Here is a 19,210-nt window from a genome sequence, read left to right as displayed (position 1 = left end):
CCTTCCCTTTCAGAATCTGTGCTATGATATTCAGTTTTTTCATGTTCTTCTACTTCATAAGGATTTCATTGTCTTTTCTACCACCATTAAGCTAAATGGTCTATAGTTTCCCAAATTTGTTTTACCTCTGCTTTATAAATGTGAATCACATTTACTGTCCCCCTAAACTTCGTCTAACATGAAAGGATGCAATCCATCAATATCAGAAGCATTGTCCTCTACAGATTAGATTCATTAAATTAATTATCATCCTGCTTTCTACCTCAAATGGTATTTATCTTCTTGTATCTCCTCTAGTTCCACGTTTACCATGTTCTCCTTCCTACTAAAAAGTTACACTACGTTAGTTAATAATTCAGCCATTTCTCCATTACCCTCAAGGTGATCAATCATGTGCATTCCCTAGTGGTCCTAAGTGCCTCTGATTTTCATCATTATGTTCATAGAATACATTGTTATATTCAATTATAATTTAATTTGATTATCTTTCTTTACTTAATTTGCCTTCCTTCCAAAGACTTGCATTGACATAATTCTCATTGTTTACATACTCCGTGTATATAATGATCAGGAAAAATTTGGAATTCAAGTACTTTAAATAATGGGGAAAATTGAAATCACCGTTTCAATGATATTTTAATCACAGGGACTTTGCTTTACTTTAAAGTAGTCATGCTAATGACTAAGAATTAACAAAACTAAGATTAGAACACCACTATTCACTATTTTTACTTATAAATTAATTCCTTAAAGAGGTACAGAATAAAATATTTCACTGACATATAAATAAGAAGTGGCCCAACCTGATAGTAGGGATGGTGAAGAAAAGAATCTGGACAGCCAGCCAAAGCCATGTTGATTTTTCTCTTCAACTAAAGAATTTTCCACATAAATGGCATCCACATTTACTGGCAATATTTCATATTATCTGGGAATTTCAGCTGTAGAAACAGACAACATTCAGTGAGTTCTTCGTTCTTTACGGTAATGATCGGCTACAAGGACAACTAACTTTTAACATGAAACTGATTCAAAGAACATCTCATCTGTGATGAACACAGTTTGCTCAGGATGAAATTCTTGTTCAGAAACTATTCTTGCACATCTGGAAAATGGTTTCACATTGACATTTAGCGGGCATGTTAATTAGGTCACATTTGAATGCTTGATTTTCTACGCAATTCTTCAATTCAATGTCATTCAGCAGGTTCTTGATAATGCCTAAGGCCAGGGCAGGAACTTAGTTATCAGCAACTAGAGACTGATTCTCAGACTCCCTTAAAACTCAAAGTTTAAGGCTCAAGTCAATAATATAACGGAATGCTCATCTGAATGGATGCAGCTGAAGCAATTCAAGAAACTAAACACTTTTTTCTTTGGACTTAACTGCATAGACATTTTGCTGGAAATGGGCACTGGGAGTATTATGTGCAAAGTACCAAATACAATGTTGTGGCTCACCCAGCTTATGACGGTACCATCTTTTTCAATGAAATCCATAATACCACAGTTAAAAGCAGCAATACACCATGACCTCCACTCAAGTCACACATTAACCCATAACTCCATTTTTCATTACTCGATTCAAAAGCATTGTCTCTTTCTAGACTTCTTACATTCTGAAGAACAAAAGGGTTCTGCAAAACTTCTAAAAATCATTTGTGTCACCTTTATCTGACCTCTTAACAGCTGCTTTGGAAGCAGTTAAAACGACCCAATAAGATTCTATGTCAACATGAAGAAAATAGTAGACATAAGGAGCAATGACGTTGATTTACAAGTAACAAGTAACAACAATTATCAAATTTGTTTTGGGATTAGTTATGAAATTAATGGATAATCTTAAGTACATAAAAATTTTGAAGGCATTTGATAAGGTTGCATATGAATACTTTGACCAAGATCAATACTCAAATTGTGTATCTTGATTCGATTCCTTGGCTTTCAGCTGGGTTCTACAGGGTTCACACAGCTTTTAAAAAAAAGTATCAAATTTTATGACATCAAGCCCTACGGTGAGGGAGAGCAACAAAAAGATCAGGGATAAGAAAAACGACTGAAGTTACGATCCAGACGAAACCCCCTCAACATATATTAAGACGACAATTTAGACACTAACTTTTTCTAATTTTAAAAGGTAAGTCTAAGGCGTTGTGGTCCAGTTGCAATTCGATTGGTCAAACTACCAGGCTTGGAAAAAAATGCACTTTATTCATACACTATAATTAAAATACAGACAAAATAAAAATAAAAACTGGCTTTTCTCTAACTATCGAAATGCCTAACAAAATAATATATTATAAATAAAAACTAACTAACTATTCCAATATAGTAACATCCCATAAGCACCTCCTTGGCAAAGGCAAACTCAGTAAAATAGATTGTCTTGCACGTAATTCTAGCAGCAGGAAGAGAAGCCCAACTTTTAGCTGTGACAGAGATAGGAAGAAGAGCTTCTACATCCAGCTTCAAAACCCCAGCAACTGCAACTGAAGGCTAAAACTAAGAAAAAAATCCTGCTTCTGTGGGAGTTGACCACACCCATTCACGCTGCTTCTATTGTTCCAACTTAAAAAAAAACAAAGGCCTCACAAGCTGTTTATTTTATTGGCTTTGGAGCAGATTACTTGCCACCTGTCTCAACCTTCCTTCGTATTAAAAAAAAACCTAGGATAAAACATACCTCTTAAAGCCTTAGCACTGTCACACCTCCACTGCCCCTAGAGATCATGAACCATCAATATACAAAGTTGGCTTTAGTCTTAGGCTATTAGTTCACTACAATACACATACATTACATTGACTCTAAGGCATGCAAACAGTCCAGTGCAGTCCATTTTTTCCCCCACCACCGAACACCTCCATTTTCCTTCATCAAAGTCATGACAATGCATTGGCAATTCCATTATCTTGTTCTGCCAAATGTGTAACTTTCAAATTAAAAGGCTGCAAATCATAAGCTCCATCTAAACAAGCTAGTATTTTTATCCTTAATTTTTTCCAAAAACTTTAAGGGGTTATGATCAGTGTATACGATTGCCTCAGACATATCACTGGCAATATAAATGTTGAAATGTTAACACCAACACCAAGTTCAAGTTCTTCTTCTCAATCATGGAATATTTCGGTTGACGATTATTCAATTTTCTGGAAAAATACCTAATAGGTCTTTCTATCTTCTCATCTTCTTGAAGAGTACTGCACCTATTCCCGTATCGATAGCCAGTTTGACAGTTTAACACATCTTTCAGGCTGTCAAATGCCTTCTGATATTCCTCCGCCCACTGAAATTTTCTGTACTTCTGCAACCACACTGCCAAAATTCAGTACAAACTTCTGATAAAAACCATTCAGTCCCAGGAATTGTAGAACTACCCTCTTCATCAATGGTATATTAATAACCTTTGTTTTCTCATCCCGTGGGACCATCTTTCCACATCCAATGACATGGCCCAGGAACATAACTTGGGCTTTTGCAAACTCACTGAGCTAGGTTTATCACTAAGCCCGTCTCTTTAAGGTGATCAAACAATTCCGATAGATGCTCCAAATGTTCCTTCCATGTGTTATTAAAGATCACTAGATTCTATGTACAGCACACAATTGGGTAATCCCAAAATGACATTTTTCATACCAAATGGCATGACTTTAAACTGGTATATTTCACCCAGTGTCATGAAAGCTGAAATATCCTTCGCTCTTTCGGATAAAGAGTACCCTGCCCATATCTCTGAGTAAGTTCAACTCTGAATATAAGTTGCTTGTCCCAACTTCTCAATACAGTCTACCAAACATAAAATAGGATATGAATCAGATTTTGTAACTGCATTGACTTTGCAACAGGCCATACAATCATTGAGTAGCATCTGCTTTTAGCACCATTACTGTGGGTGAGCTCCATTCACTGCAACTCACTTTGATTACATTGTCTTTCAGCATGCGTTCAATCTCTTTTTGGACCTGTGCCAGCTTTAGAGTGTTAAGTCTATAAGGATATTGCTCAAGTGGAACAGCATTTCCTATATCTATATCATGTATAATCACATCAGTACTTCCTAGTTTATACACATGTAGGGCAGCACGGTGGTTTAGTGGTTAGTACTGCTGCCTCACAGCACCAGGAACCTGGGTTCGATTCTACCCTTGGGTGACTGTCTGTGGGAGTTTCCACATTCTCCGTGTCTGCATGGGTTTCCTCCGGGTTTCTCCCACAATCCAAAGATGCGCAAGTTAGGTGGATAGGCCAAGCTAAATTGCCTATAGTGTTCAGGGATGTGTAGATTAGGGGGATGGGTCTGGGTGGGATGTTCTGAGGGTCGGTGTGGACTTGTTGGGCCAAAGGGCCTGTTTCCACACTGTAGGGATTCTATGAAAATCTCCCCATGTGATTGTAATAACTTTCAGGTCATTTCAATTTTCCTCCAAAAGGTAACTCAATAATTTATCCTAACTTTTTGAGAACTTCCTCATTCTTCAAATTAAATGGGAAGATGTCCAATTCAGAATCATCTGAACTTGGCTCTTCGCTTTGCATTGTAACCAGTAACACCTTCTCCTTTTTCTTTCCTTCCCTATCAAAATACTGTTTGAGCATATTCGTATGACACACTCAGATTCTTCCTATCTGGCAATTTTAATAAATAATTCACCTCACTCAAATTTCCTTTTGATTAGATAAGGCCCACTAAACTTTGCTTTTAAATGACTGACTGTAAACTTTATCTCCCGCTTGCAAAAGTGCAATTTTTTGACTTCTTGTTTGCTTCCTATTTCACCACATGCTGTGCTACTTTCAAATGCAGTCTAGCCAACTCACCCACTCTATTTCATCTCTGCTTAAATTTGACACATAGTTCAGAGGCCACATATTTGGACACTGACTCACTGATTTCTCCTTAATTAAATTACGTGATCTCTCACCTCATACCCAAAAACTAATTTAAATGGACTGAATTGGGTGGATTCTTTAGGTGCATCCCTAATTACAAAAAGTACAAATAGAATTCCTTTATCCCAATTCTCTGGACAGTGTCGACTATAAGCCCTCAACACTGTCTTTAAAGTTTGATGTCACTGTTCTGATGCTCCCTGCAATTCTGAATGATAAGCAGTGGATTTGAATTGCTTTATTCCCAAGATATCCATGACTTTCTTGAATAACTTCATAAAATTTGATCCTTGATCCAACTCTATTTCTGTGGGTAGTCTGTATCTAGTAAGAAAAGAGTAACTCCTCTACAATCCTTTTAACCATGATACTGTGCAACAGAATGGCCTCTGGAAACTTAGCAGACACGTCCATTAAGGTCAACAAATACTGATTCCCAATTTTTGTTTTAGGTAGGGGTTGTACACAATCAATTAAAATTCTTGTAAAAGGTTCCTCAAATGTGGAAATGGATATTAAGGATGTTGGTTTTAATCACTGCCTGAAGTTTTCCAATTTCCTGACGTGCAAAAGTCAACCACATTCTTATGCAGTTCATGCCAATAAAAATGTCTTCGTATGTTGGCTTGAATTTTCCTAACTCCCAAATAATCTCTTACTGGTAATTCATATGCGAACTTCAACACCAACGTTCCATAACCAACTGGTAATACAACTTGATGAACTTCTGTCTACTTTTCATCCACCTGAATATGAGATGGTCTCCATTTCTTCATCAAGACTTCATTTTTAAGATAGTGACATTTGGAATACACTCAGACTCTACTTCTGTGTACACTTTTTGATACAACTGCTTTAGTTTTTGATCTTTGTTGTATTTCAGCTACTTTCTCAAAACCAAAAATATCCACTTTGTCTTCCACTTGTTCTTAGATTTTCTCAACCATTTGATCAAACATAGTCTCTGATCATTGAACTTCAACTTCCTTATCTTTACTCTTTTATCTCTCCTCATGTTTCCACCTGTGGCTTTAATGATCTTGTTACCACAAAGCAAGAAAAATTCCAGATATACTTCCTGGAACATCTCAGTTGTCTGATTTTCCACTGGCTTTTCAACTACACGAGGCAACACTCTCACCTGTGATCCAGCTCTCTCATTACCTAGGATAAACTGTATTCCTGAAACTGAGAATTTCTCTGTTATGCCTAGCATCACTTCACTTTTCACTGGGCTCGCCAACCTCACTTTATATAGTGAAATGCTGCTCTTCTTACCATGAATTCCACATATTACCACTTTTTCTGGCAATACTCCTTCTGAATTACATATCTCCTCATCTCTCATCAATGAGTAACTTGTTCCAATATCTCAAGATTTTAATTTCTTTACCTACTCCATATGGCACACAAGAGTAAACCTCACCAATGCAAGGAAATTCTTTAAAAAGATCCAGCACTTTCTTCTCAACCAACCCCTGACCAGACTGTATATTCTGTTGCAGCTTTTTAGCTTCCACTGTGCTTTCCCTACCACTTCAACACAACTCACTGGCTTATCCTGTTTTCCCAGTGCTTCTTCTAAACCAGCAAAATTGCGACTTCATATGGTCTACTTTATTACAGTGAAAACACCTGAGCTTTTTACTTCTCTTTCCTCTTGATGTCTGTCTTTTTTATCTTGTGGTAAATGATCTTTAATACCTTCAATGAGATCTCCTTTTCCCTTACCACCTGAGGATTTGTTTCCCCAATTTCTATCCTTCACAGATTGAAATTGATGCTGGAAGCCAAGATTTTATTTATGAACCAACATATAATCATCTGCAGTTTCCACTGCTAACCTTGCAGTCTGAACTCTTTGCTCTTCCACAAGTTCTCATTACTTCAGGAAGTGAATTTTTGAACTCCTTCAAAATAATCATCTCTCCAAGAACGTCATATATTTAATTTATTTTCAATGCCCTTATCCACTTATCAAAACAACTTCATTTGAACCATTCAAACTCTGTACGTTTGCCCAGGTTCCCTGCTTAGATTCCTAAAACGTAGGCTTTTGGTATTAGTTATAATGCACTTACATGGGTTTTTTTTTCACCTCCTCATACTCCCCACATACCACCTCTGATAGTGATGCAAATATCTCACTAGTCCTCCCTACCAACTTTGTTTGGATCAACAATACCCATACGGTCACCGGCCACTCATCTGTTTAGCCACTTTCTCAAAACAAGTGAAAAAGGCTTCTGTGAAGTTTGGCAATGCTTGGACATATTCAAACAGATCCCCACCAGGCCTCTGGCTATGATGGGTTTACTCTCCATCACTACTCCTACCTTTCACCTCCACCTCCATAATTTTAAGTCAACTTTGAATTTTCAGTTCAAAAACTCTTTCTGCCTTTCTTCTGCTGGGGCATTTTTTTCTACTGCTTTTAATGATGATTCAAATTGTTTCATTTCCTTTTCATGTTCAAGCTGCTTCATTTGTAATTGAATTTTAGCTATTTCCAATGATTCTGATGGGATTTCCAGCAATTGTAAGTGTCAAGCTATTGCTGCAATCAGCCCCCTTTTCACATGGATAAAAGCAACCCCAACCCCAGCGAATCTGCTGATTCTAAAAGCTTTGCCTTCTTCACTTTCTGTAAAACTTCTGAACTGACATCTTCAACCCTGAAGTAATTTTTAATGACTGAAACAATCATTATGACACAAGGTACACTCTGCTTAAACCAAACAAACTCAACACCTGAAAAGAGAACACCAACGCTCACTATTCACTGGCTTTGAGCACAATAATCCTAAATGCAACCTGGAAACAGAAATTTTGATTCTGACAAAAGCCTCCAATGGACCAGACCAAGCTACCTCAAAATATATTAAGAGAACAGCCTAGAACATAACTTTTTCTTATTTTAAAGATAAGTGCAATGCGTTGTGTTCCAGTTGCAATTCGATTGGTCAAACTACCAGGCTTGAAACAAAATGCACTTTATTCATACACTATAAAGTACAGACAAAAAAGAAGTCTGCTTAACTGTATCTATCAAAATGCTTAACAAAATAATACATTAACTACCACTAATTAACCATTCCAATAGAATAACATCCCATAAACACACAGACAAAATATACCTCGTAAAGCCAGAGAATCACATGTGGTTTAATGTAATGTCTTACCACCAACCCAGGATAACTTCCCAAACCAAGAATGACATTAGCACACATCAGAAAAGTTCAAAACTTCCTTCGAGTTGAGAACCTAAATTGACCTTCCCATACATCAACTGATAAGGAAAATATTCAGTGTAGGCAATAGGAAGAACTGAAAGGGAAATATAAAGTGTAGGTTTATTGATAATCGCAAAATGTATATTGCAGCTAGGAGATGCGAACATGTAATATGATTGGATAATATAGTCATATGTATGAGTTTGATCATGACTGAATAATTAGTGAAATCTTGACGAGTGTCCCAGATCAGTACGTTCCCCAGAGATAGATCATTCTCTGTTGAAACCTAGGATGCTGAAATTAAAAGGGAAATTCTCCAAACAGTAGGTATTTATCACACCCAAGATGAATAGCTGCAAACTCTCAAATTGTGACTGCATACTATAGCTAGTATTTCTGAAGTGTAAAGTCACCATAGTCTGATCAGACCTTAGGGGAGTGCTCTCATCAGAAAGAGACACACAGAGAGAGACAGACAGAGGGAGAGAGACACACAGATATGACTGGTGGTGACAGGTTGAGACGGAGCCTCCTACATGGCAACCTCAGACAGCGTGGGAACTGAACCCACGCAGCTGGCGTCACTTTGCATCGGAAACCAGCCATCGAGCCAACTAAGCTAAACCAACACTGATTGTAAAATTCTTAAAGAACAACCATAAAGTTAAAAACTGAGATTGGAAGAAAGTGTTCAGAAGGTCTAAGAGAGAAAAGCTTGTTTTCTATTTCATTAGGGTAATAAATCTTTTTCTGCTTGAACATTACACTTCTCCCTGAACTGAACGTTAACCCTCTATAGTCTGATCTTAAATATTTTTGTTCCTTTGTTGTTAAAATGTTGTCTTATATGTCTTTGTATTCCAGATAACATCTTTGAATTATTTGGGTATTGGAATTTTATTCTATTATTGTGATGTTTCCACATAAGGATGAGAGTTGCAGTGGATGCAAACTGTGTAAAGCATTGTGAGCTTGTAGTGTTACATCCCTTTGAGTAACTATCATTAAAAGAAAAGGTTATGAACTATTTGTTTCGAATCAGATTGTCAAAAGTTTCCTTGTGAGAATTTGCTTCCAAATTTGAATTAGTCATAAAAATGAAGAACCAAGATAAATGGCAACTTATTCTTAAACTAAACACAAAATATGGCATTTTAAGGGAAGAGTTTTAGATAAATGGTTAACTTCAGAATTTTTACTATTGAATTTTCAAGTTTGGTATTTCATTTCCTGGTCAGAGTGAGAGTGAACTTTCAAATATTACTCAAACATATCGATGAATCTTTAACTCTGAATAGTAAAATTTACTCAAATGTGTATTGGTGTCAACCAGTTCTTCAGAAAAAACATGACATCATACGTGTAATTTTCCTTGAACAAAATTATATGAAGATATCACTGGTCACATTAACTCTTGTACGCCATGTTGTTTGTCAAGTACGTGCACAAGATTGAAACCCATTCTTCCGCGCAGTGTTTCCTATCCTTTACTAGTCTTTTTTGAACTGGTTTCAGCATATTCTTCACGCTTACATAGCATAACAATTCCGTGCCATGAATTCTTGCCTCTCATATGATCTAATCAAAAGATTAGGTCTATTTGTTTCCACATGTGCTCCTGATGCCTTGGGCGTTGGCTCAATTGTCAATTATCAATTTCAGTTTTCTTAAAAAGAAAGACAAGGACACAAACGTCACCAAGAGAAAGCTATCAATTTAGTGCCCATCATCCAAGCTTCCCATTCACTAAAATGCATGCTAATACCAATTGACATTCTATTGAATCACACCAGCACACATTGTTCCAATTCTTGTTTTTTTGAGGTTAAAGGATGGTGACAATCACTTTATTTTAAGATGTTCAACCAGTTACCATCCTCTCTTTCATGAGCCCTGTAGAAGTTTACATGCTCATAATATCTTTAAAACAGAGATCAAATAATTTTGTTTGATTCCAGGCAATACCATGTTTAGTTTGTTCTTTTAACTGGGTGACTCTTCTTTAAAATCACAGTTGCAGACCCAGCAAGAAACTTGATTGCCTGCTTGGAAAAACATCTGGAAGACATCACTACTTTGTTTCCAGACCAAATTATTTGTCTAGACCCCCAGAAGCTTTGTATCTAATTACCAAAGTATGTGCGCCAGAATAGCAGCTTTACAGTCACCTGAACATTCCACACCTCATTTTTCCCTTCCAGAGTTCACCATTATTGTCCAAACACATTTCCCCCTCTCTCCCCAAAGTCAGAGAGCGGTGGAGATAGACAGCACAGAAACAGGCCCTTTGGTCCAACTCGTCCATGCCGACTGGATATCCTAAACTGATCTCGTCCCATTTGCCAGCATTTGGCCCATATCCCTCTAAACCTTTAATGTTGTAAATGTACCAGCCTCCACCCTTTCCCCTGGCAACTCATTCCATACACACACCACACTGTGAAAAAGTCTCTTTTAAATCTCTTTCTCCTCTCACCTTAAATATGCCCTCTGGTTTTGCACTTCCCCACCCAGAAGAAAAGACCTTGCCTAATGACCCTAAATGCTCAAGATTTTATAAGCTTCTATATGGTCACCCCTCAGCCTCGATGCTGCAGGGAAAATAGCCCCAGCCTATTCAGCTTCTCCCTATAGCTCAAATCCTCTAATCTTTGCAACATCCTTGTAAATCTTTTCTGAACCCTTTCAAGTTTCACAATATCCTTCTATAGCAGGGAGACCAGAACTGCACGCAGTATTCCAATAGAGGTCTAACCAATGTCCTGTACAGCTGCAACATGACCTCCCAACACCTATACTCAATGCACTGACCAATAAAGGGAAGTATACCAAACACCTTCTTCACTATCCTATCTAGCTGCAACTCCACTCCCAGGACCTTACCATTTAGTGAACAAGTCTAGCCCTGATTTGCCTTTCCAAAATGTAGCAGCCCACATTTATGGAAATTAAACTCCATTTGCCACTCTTCGGCCCATTGGCCCATCAGATCAAGATCCCTTTGTATTCTGAGGTAACCTTCTTCGCTATCCACCACACCTCCCATTTCGGTGTCACCTGCAAACTTACTAACCATACCTCATATATATACACACATCTAAACCATTTATATAAATGGCAAAAAGCAGCAGACCCAGCATCGAACCTTGTGGCACACCGCAGGTCACAGGCTGTCAGTCTTAAACGCAACCGCCTACTACCACCCTCTGCCTTCTACCTTTGAGCCAGTTCTGTATTCAAATGGCTAGTTCTCCCTGTATTCCATGTGACCTCACCTTGCTAACCAGTCTACCATGAGGAACTTCGTCAGACACCTTACTAAAGTCCATACAGATCACGCCCACTGCTCTGCCCTCCTCATTTCTCATCACTTCAAAAAACTCAATCAAGTTAATTAGATAAATTTCCCACACACAAAGTCATGTTTACTATCCCTAATCCATCCTTGCCTTTCCAAATACACGTAAATCCTGCCCCTCAGGACTCCCTCCAACAACATGCCCACCACCGATGTCAGGCTCACCGGTCTAGAGTTCCCTGGCTTTTCCTTACCACCTTCCTTAAACAGTGGCACGACGTTAGCCAATCTAACTTTCCAGCATCTCACCTGTGGTTACTGATGATATAAATATCTCAGCAAAAGGCCCATCAATCACTTCCCTGGCTTCCCAGAGTTCTAAGGTACACCTGATCCAGTCCTGGGTATTTATCTGCCTTTGAGTTTTAGGATGTCCAGCACCACCACTTCTAGAATATGGGCATTTTTCAAGACATCACTATTTATTTCCCCACATTCTCTATCTTGCACATCTTTCTCCATTGTAAACACTTATGCAAAATACTCATTTAGTATCATCCCCATCTCCTGCGGTTCCACACATAGGCAGCCTTGCTGATGGTTAAGGGGCACTAATCTCTGCCTCGACCTTTTGTCCATAATGTATTTGTAGAATCCCTTTAGATTCTCCTTAAGCCTATTTGCCAAAGCTATCAGGTCCCCTTTTTCCCTCCTCATTTCCCTCTTAAGTATATTCCTACTGCCTTTCTACTCTTGTAGCGATTCACTCAATCTCTGCTGCCAATACCTGACATATACTTCCTTCTTATTAACCAAAACCTCAATTTCTCTAGTCATCCAGCATTCCCTACACCTACCAGCCTTGCTCTTCACCGTAACAGGAAGATACCATCTCTGCACTCTCGTTATCTCAGTTTTGAAGGCTTCCCATTTCCTAGCCAGCCCTTTGCCTGCAAACATCTGTCCCTAATCAACTTCTGAAAGTTCTTGCCTAATACTGTCAAAATTGACCTTCCTCCAATTTAGAACTTTTAGATCAAGTCAATCTCTGCAGAGAAAATCAATTTTCCCCCTCCTTTATTTGCTGTGTGGGTACATTACCTGGAGTATTTAGAGGGATAAATGCTTATATTTTCATTTTACAAACTGCATGTTTTAACTAGTTTTGCATCTTCATTAAATAAAAAAGTTTTAGTTTATAAAAATTATTTACTGCATTTATTAAAAACTCAGGTTAATCCTTTTAAAGTCTCACATAGGAAAGCACACATTTGGTAACATAAAACAAATATGCAATGACCTGTGAATACGAGGGACTGGAAAGAGACACTGTACTCTTCCCATCTCAGTCGTAACAAAGTTGAGACACTCAGCAACATACCTAAGACCAACAACATGCAATTGGAAGGGAGGTAATAATACCTGGAAAATTGCATTAAGAGTATACTTAGGATGGGAATCAGGAGGGCAAAAATAGGACATGAGATAGCTTTGGCAAACAGGGTTAAGGAGAAATTGAAAGGGATCTGCTCTTCCATTGGTCTTCATCATTTATATAAATTACCTGGAATTGAATATAGGAAGTATGGTTAATAGGTTTATAGATAACACCAAAATTGGTGATGTAATGGACAGCGAAGAAGGTTACCTCGGAGAACAATGGGACCTTAATCAGATGGGCTGATGAGAGACAGATGGAGTTTAATTTAGGTAAATGCGAGGTTCTACATTTTGGTGTTGCAAATCAGGACAGGACTTGCACACTTAACTGTAAGGCCCTGGGCCTGTTGCCAAACAAAGAGACCTTGAAGTGCAAGTTCATAGTTCCTTGAAAGTAGATTGGTCGGTAGAGAGGGTAGTGAAGAAGGTTTTTTTGTATGCTTGCCTTTAGTGGCCAGTGCATTAAGTCTAGAAGTTGGGAGGTCATGCTGCAGCTGTACAGGACAGTGGTTGGGTCACTTTTGGTCTCCCTACTATAGGAAAGATGTTGTTAAATTTGAAAAAGTTCAGAAAAGATTTAAAGATGTTGCCACAATTGGAGGGTTTGAGCAATAGGGAGAGGCTGAATAGGCCAAGGATATTCTCCCTGGAGCATCAGAGGCTAAGGGGTGAGCTAAAAAGAATATAAAATCATAAAGGAGCATGGACAGGATGAACAGTCAAGTTCTTTGCCCCAGGGTAGCGGAATCCAGAACCAAAAGGGCATGGGTTTAAGGTGAGGAGGTGGGGGAAAGATTTAAAAGGGACCTAAGGGACAACATTTTCACAGAGGTTGGCGAGTGTATGGAGTGAACTGCCAGAGGAAACGACAAAAGCTAGTACAATTTGTGGTAAAAGAACAAAGTACAAAAAAAATTCCAGCACAAGAACAGGCCCTTCGGCTCTCTAAGCCTGCACCGATCCAGATCCCCTATCTAAACCTGTCGCCTATTTTCCAAGGATCTGTATCCCTCTGCTCCCTACCCATTCATGTATCTGTCCAGATACATCTTAAATGACGCTATCGTGCCCGCCTCTACCACCTCCGCTGGCAACGCGTTCCAGGCACCCACCACCCTCTGCGTAAAGAACTTTCCACGCATATCTCCCTGAAACTTTTCCCCTCTCACCTTGAAATCGTGACCCCTAGTAATTGAGTCCCCCATTCTGGGGTAAAGTTTCTTGCTATCCACCCTGTCTATACCTCTCATGATTTTGTAGACCTCAATCAGTTTCCCCCCTCAACCTCTGTCTTTCTAATGTAAATAATCCTAATCTACTCAACTTCTCTTCATAGCTAGCGCCCTCCATACCAGGCAACATCCTGGTGAACCTCCTCTGCACCCTCTCCAAAGTGTCCACATCCTTTTGGTAATGTGGCGACCAGAACTGTACGCAGTATTCCAAATGTGGTCGAACCAAAAGTCCTATACAACTGTAACACGACCTGCCAACTCTTGTACTCAATACCCCGTCCGATGAATGAAAGCATGCCGTATGCTTTCTTGACCACTCTATCGACCTGCGTTGCCACCTTCAGGGTGCAATGGACCTGAACACCCAGATCTCTGTGCATCAATTTTCCTCAGGGCTTTTCCATTTACCATATAGTTCGCTCTTGAATTGGATCTTCCAAAATGCATCATCTCACATTTGCCTGGATTAAACTCCATCTGCCATTTCTCCACCCAACTCTCCAATCTATCTATATTCTGCTGCATTCTCCGAAGTCCCCTTCACTATCTGCTACTGCACCAATCTTAGTGTCATCTGCAAACTTGCTAATCAGACCATCTATACCTTCCTCCAGATCATTTATGTATATCACAAACAACAGTGGTCCCAACACAGATCCCTGTGGAACACCACTGGTCACAGTTCTCCATTTTGAGAAACTCCCTTCCACTACAACTCTCTGTCTCCTGTTGCCCAGCCAGTTCTCTATCCATCTAGCTAGTACACCCTGGTCCCCACGCGACTTCACTTTCTCCATCAGCCTACCATGGGGAACCTTATCAAACACCTTACTGAAGTCCATGCTATATGACATCCACAGCCCTTCCCCTCATCTATCAACTTTGTTACTTCCTCAAAGAATTCTATCAAGTGGGTAAGACATGGCTTCCCCACCACTGACGTCAGGCTCACTGGTCTATAATTACCTAGATTATCCTTGCTACCCTTCTTAAACAAGGGGACAACATAAGCAATTCTCCAGTCCTCCGGGACCTCACCCATGCTCAAGGATGCTGCAAAAATATCTGTCAAGGCCCCAGCTATTTCCTCTCTTGCTTCCCTCAGTAACCTGGGATAGATCCCATCTGGTGATTGGAACTAGGCTGACCTCGTTGACTACAAAGTCATCAACGGGGTTGTTAACCTGGGACAAGCAGGAAATCCCTGGATGACTAATAAGCAGGAGATCAGAATCTCCCCAGGCCTGGTGACTGACTGAGCTGGCTGGCCACAGCAAGTGTACTGTGCACAAGCAGATAAAGGGTGACTTGGTGACAGGATACCAGCCCCTGTGCAGTTATTTCAGAATTACAACATTCAAAACGCATTTGGATAGGTATATGAATTGGAAGGGTTTAGACGGATATGGGCCAAATGCTAGCAAATAAGACTAGATCAATTTAGGCTGTTTGGTCAACCTAGACAAGTTGGACTGGTGTCTATTTCTGTGCACTACATCTCTATCACTCTAATCTGGACCGAAAGTGATCTTCAATTGGCCAGACAAAAACTTTTAGTTAGTCAGTAGGCAATGTATTTAAATTATTCCAAACTATTCCACTCTCCTGTATAAACATACTCACCTCAAAAGCCAACACTTCAGTTACTATAATTTTACTTCTGCACACGAGAAATTTATCTCAAGGACTGTATTTCCCCATTTCCAAATACATAGATGAGTCAATGTGTTCAACACAAGAACAAATTAAGATTTCTTTCTTTGTCTCATTCCTGCAAATGGCCACAATAAAGTCTGAATTCAAAAAACAGATGTTATATTGCCAATTATATTTAAGACAGTGTACAGTTCAGGAACAGAAGCAAGTCAGCCAGATTCCTTAAGTGACAAATAATTAGTTTATTGCTTCTTTGCAAAGATGTGAAGATTAACAAAGGCTTAACTGAGCAAACAGATCCGACTACATTCCTCAAATATAACACAATGCCTCGGTCTAGAGTGGAGAAAATACAAAAATCACTGCTGAATATTGTTTTTTAAAATTATTTTGGTCAAGTAACAATTAATTTCAGAAAAAAGTAATTATTCACAGATTGCCAACACACCAACATTTGGATAGTCACTTTGTGCACAAGTTGTTCACACTGTGCGGCCTTGATGGATCATTTATGCAGGCTGATTTCACTTTTCTGGATATAGTGGTGTAGATTTTGATTTCTAATCCTCCATTTGCAGAGATGAAGTATTCTTCTAGGTTTTCAACTCAAACTTTGAGAGGCAGATCAGAGAAGGGGAAAAGGACAAAGGCTGTTATTGCAGGCAAGTCATCTTTATGTTCAAATGCAATATCTTACTTCAACAAGAAACCAGGTCATGTGCCCACTTTCTGAACATATTATAAACTTTGCATATCCATCTAAGCAGGTGGTTCATTCCGAATAAAGCATGATTGCTGCTGTAGCAGTGTCTTTTGCTTCGCCAACTGTTCTTGCCAAAAAGTTTAAAATAAACACACATAGCTATTACAGAAACTCGACCGAAAAATGGACAAGACCAGTAGCTCAATCTTCTGGGTTTTAGATGCTATAGGAGGGATGGGAGGGGAGGCAAGAAGCCAAGCTTGGGGTGAGGGAGTGAATGGCATTTTTGACTAAGGAATACATTACTGCTGTAACTACAGAAGGTATTACTGAAAAATTGTCCAATGAAAATATACGGGTAGGAGTTAGAAATAAGAAAGGAAACATCATCTAGATGGGATTGTACTACAGGCTGCCCCGATAGTAAGAGGGAAATCCAGAAAAAACACTGTAGGGAGATCTCAGACAAGATGCAAGCATAGTATCATTGTAATAATGGGGGATTTTAATTCTCCAAATATTGACTGGGGCTACCGGTGTTAAAGGTTTGGATGGTGAAGAATATGTCCAAATGTGTTCAAGAAAATTTTCTTTATCAATATGTGAATGCTCCTACTGGAGAAGGAACAAAACAAGACCTTCTCTTTGGGAATAAAGCAGGGCAGGTGACTGAAGTAAAAGTGGAGGAACACTAGGTCTGGCAATCATAATTTTATTAGTTTTGCAATAGTTATCAAAAAGAAAAAGCCTTCCATAAAAAAGTTAAAAGTTCTTAATTGGAATAAGGCAAGTTTTAATGGTATGAGACAAGAAATTTCAAAAATTGATTGGAGTAGACTGTTTGGAAGTAAAAGGACCTTTGACAAATAGCAGGCTTTCAAGAGTTTGATGAGGAGAGTTCGGAGGCATTATGTTCCTGTTACAGTGAAGGGTAAGGCTGGTAAGATTAAGAAACAATTGATGAATAAAGAGAGGGGTTTTGGTCAAGAATAAAAGGAATCTTATTTTAGGTACAGACAACTTGGTTCAACTGAATCTCAAATCAATATAAAGAGCATAGGGGTATTCCCGAGAGAGAAATCAGAAAGGCAAAGATGGGATAGGAGATAGCATTAGCAGGTAAGGTTAAGGATAATCCAAAGAGATTCTACAAATAAATTAAGAACATTAAGAGCAAGAGGGTAACTACAGTGAAGGTAAGGCCTTTTAAAGATCAAGGAGATCATCTTTCTGTTGAACCCCAGCAGATGGGAGAGATACCGAATGCATATTTCACATCAGTTTTTACTGTGGAGAAAGAAATGGAGTGTAAAGAATGCACAGAAATAAACTTTGATGTTTTAAAAACAGTCTACATTGCAGAAGAGAACATCCAGGAGGTCTTAAGAGACTATAAAAGACGGATAAATCTCCAGAATCCGATCCAGTGTATCCCAGAACGTTGTGGAAATTAAGGGACGAAATTGCGAGACGCTTTGCAGAAATATATGCATCATCTAAGTGCAGATGAGGTGTCTGATGACTGGAGGGGTGTCTAATGTTGTACCTTTGTTTAAGAAAGGTTGTAAGGAGAAACTGGGTAAATATAGACATGACAGTCTGACTTTGGTTTTAGGTAAATAATTGGATAGGATTACAAAACGTAGGATTTATGGACATTTGGAGAGACAAAAATTGATTAGGGACAGTCAGCATGGTTTTGTGCAAGGAAAATCATCTCACTAAGTTGATGGAGTCTTTTTTTTGAGGAAGTTACCAAAAAGATTGACAAGGGCTGAGCAGCAGACATTGTTTATTTGGATTTTAGTAAAGCCTTCAACAAGATTCCACATGGTAGACTAATTAGCAAAGTTAGGTCACAAGGGATTCAGGGTATGCTTGCCAATTGGATACATAATTGGCTTAACAGTAGGGGACAGTGCGGTGGTGGAGGGTTGCTTTTCGGACTGCAGGCCTGTTACCAGCAGTGTTCCGCAGGGATTAGTTCTGGGTCCTCTTGTGTCATTTACATAAACGATTTGGATGAGAATATAGAAGGCATGGTTACTAAAATTCTAAAATTGGTGGCATAGTAGACAGTGAAGAAGGCTTTCTAAGATTACAAAGGGATCTTGATCAAATGGGTCAATGGACTGGAAAAAATGCAGATGGAGTTCAGTCTGGATAAATGAGAGATACTGCATTTTGACACAAGTAAGCGTAGGGCTTATACAATTAATGGTAGGGCCTTGGGTAGTGTTGTCGAACTGAGGGACCTAGGGTGCAGGCACATAATTCTTTGAAGTTTGTGTCACATATAGACAGGATGATTAAAAAAACATTTGGCACATTTCCCTTCATTGCTCAGAGTTAGGAAGTCATGTTGAGGTTGTACAGGACATTTTAAGGCCTCTTCTGGTATACTATATCCAGTTCCGGTCATCCAGCTGCAGGAAGGATATTACCAAGCTGGAGAGGATTCCAAAAAGATTTACCAGGATATTGCTGGGTATGGAAGGTTTGAGTTATAAAGAAAGTCAGAATTGGCTGGGACTTTCTTTGCTGGAGTGTAGGAGGTTGAGAGACAACCTTATAAAACTTTGATCAAATGAGAGGTATAGATAGGGTTAATGGTAGTTGTCTTTTCCCTAGGATGGGGATTTTAAGACTAGGGGACACATTTTTAAGATGAGAGAGATTTAAGTTGGGGGGGGAGGGGAGGAAGAAAGTTTCTTTTTGGAGGGTTATTCACATGAGGAATGAACTTCCTGAGGA

General features: G+C 39.0%; 1 protein-coding gene across 7 annotated transcripts in view; it reads right to left on the bottom strand.

Moving 5' to 3' along the window:
* LOC109911645 (growth factor receptor-bound protein 10) overlaps nt 1-19,210 on the bottom strand; it is a 166,647-nt gene that overhangs the window by 116,497 nt on the left and 30,940 nt on the right. For 5 of the 7 annotated variants that reach the window (XM_020510997.2, XM_048607771.1, XM_020510998.2 and 2 more), the window contains exon 2: nt 804-941. The exons of 1 other annotated variant lie outside the window; for it this stretch is intronic. In XM_020510997.2, the coding sequence (XP_020366586.1) occupies nt 804-854 (51 nt within the window). In that variant the 5' untranslated portion in view covers nt 855-941. Of the gene's footprint in view, nt 1-803; nt 942-16,201; nt 16,606-19,210 lie in introns of those variants that run through there. One more of the 7 variants, XM_048607750.1, reaches the window with a different exon arrangement.

Source organism: Rhincodon typus, chromosome 2 (genome assembly GCF_021869965.1).
Source record: "Rhincodon typus isolate 14 chromosome 2, sRhiTyp1.1, whole genome shotgun sequence".
Taxonomy (NCBI): domain Eukaryota; kingdom Metazoa; phylum Chordata; class Chondrichthyes; order Orectolobiformes; family Rhincodontidae; genus Rhincodon; species Rhincodon typus.
This window is presented reverse-complemented; position numbering and strand designations above follow the sequence as displayed.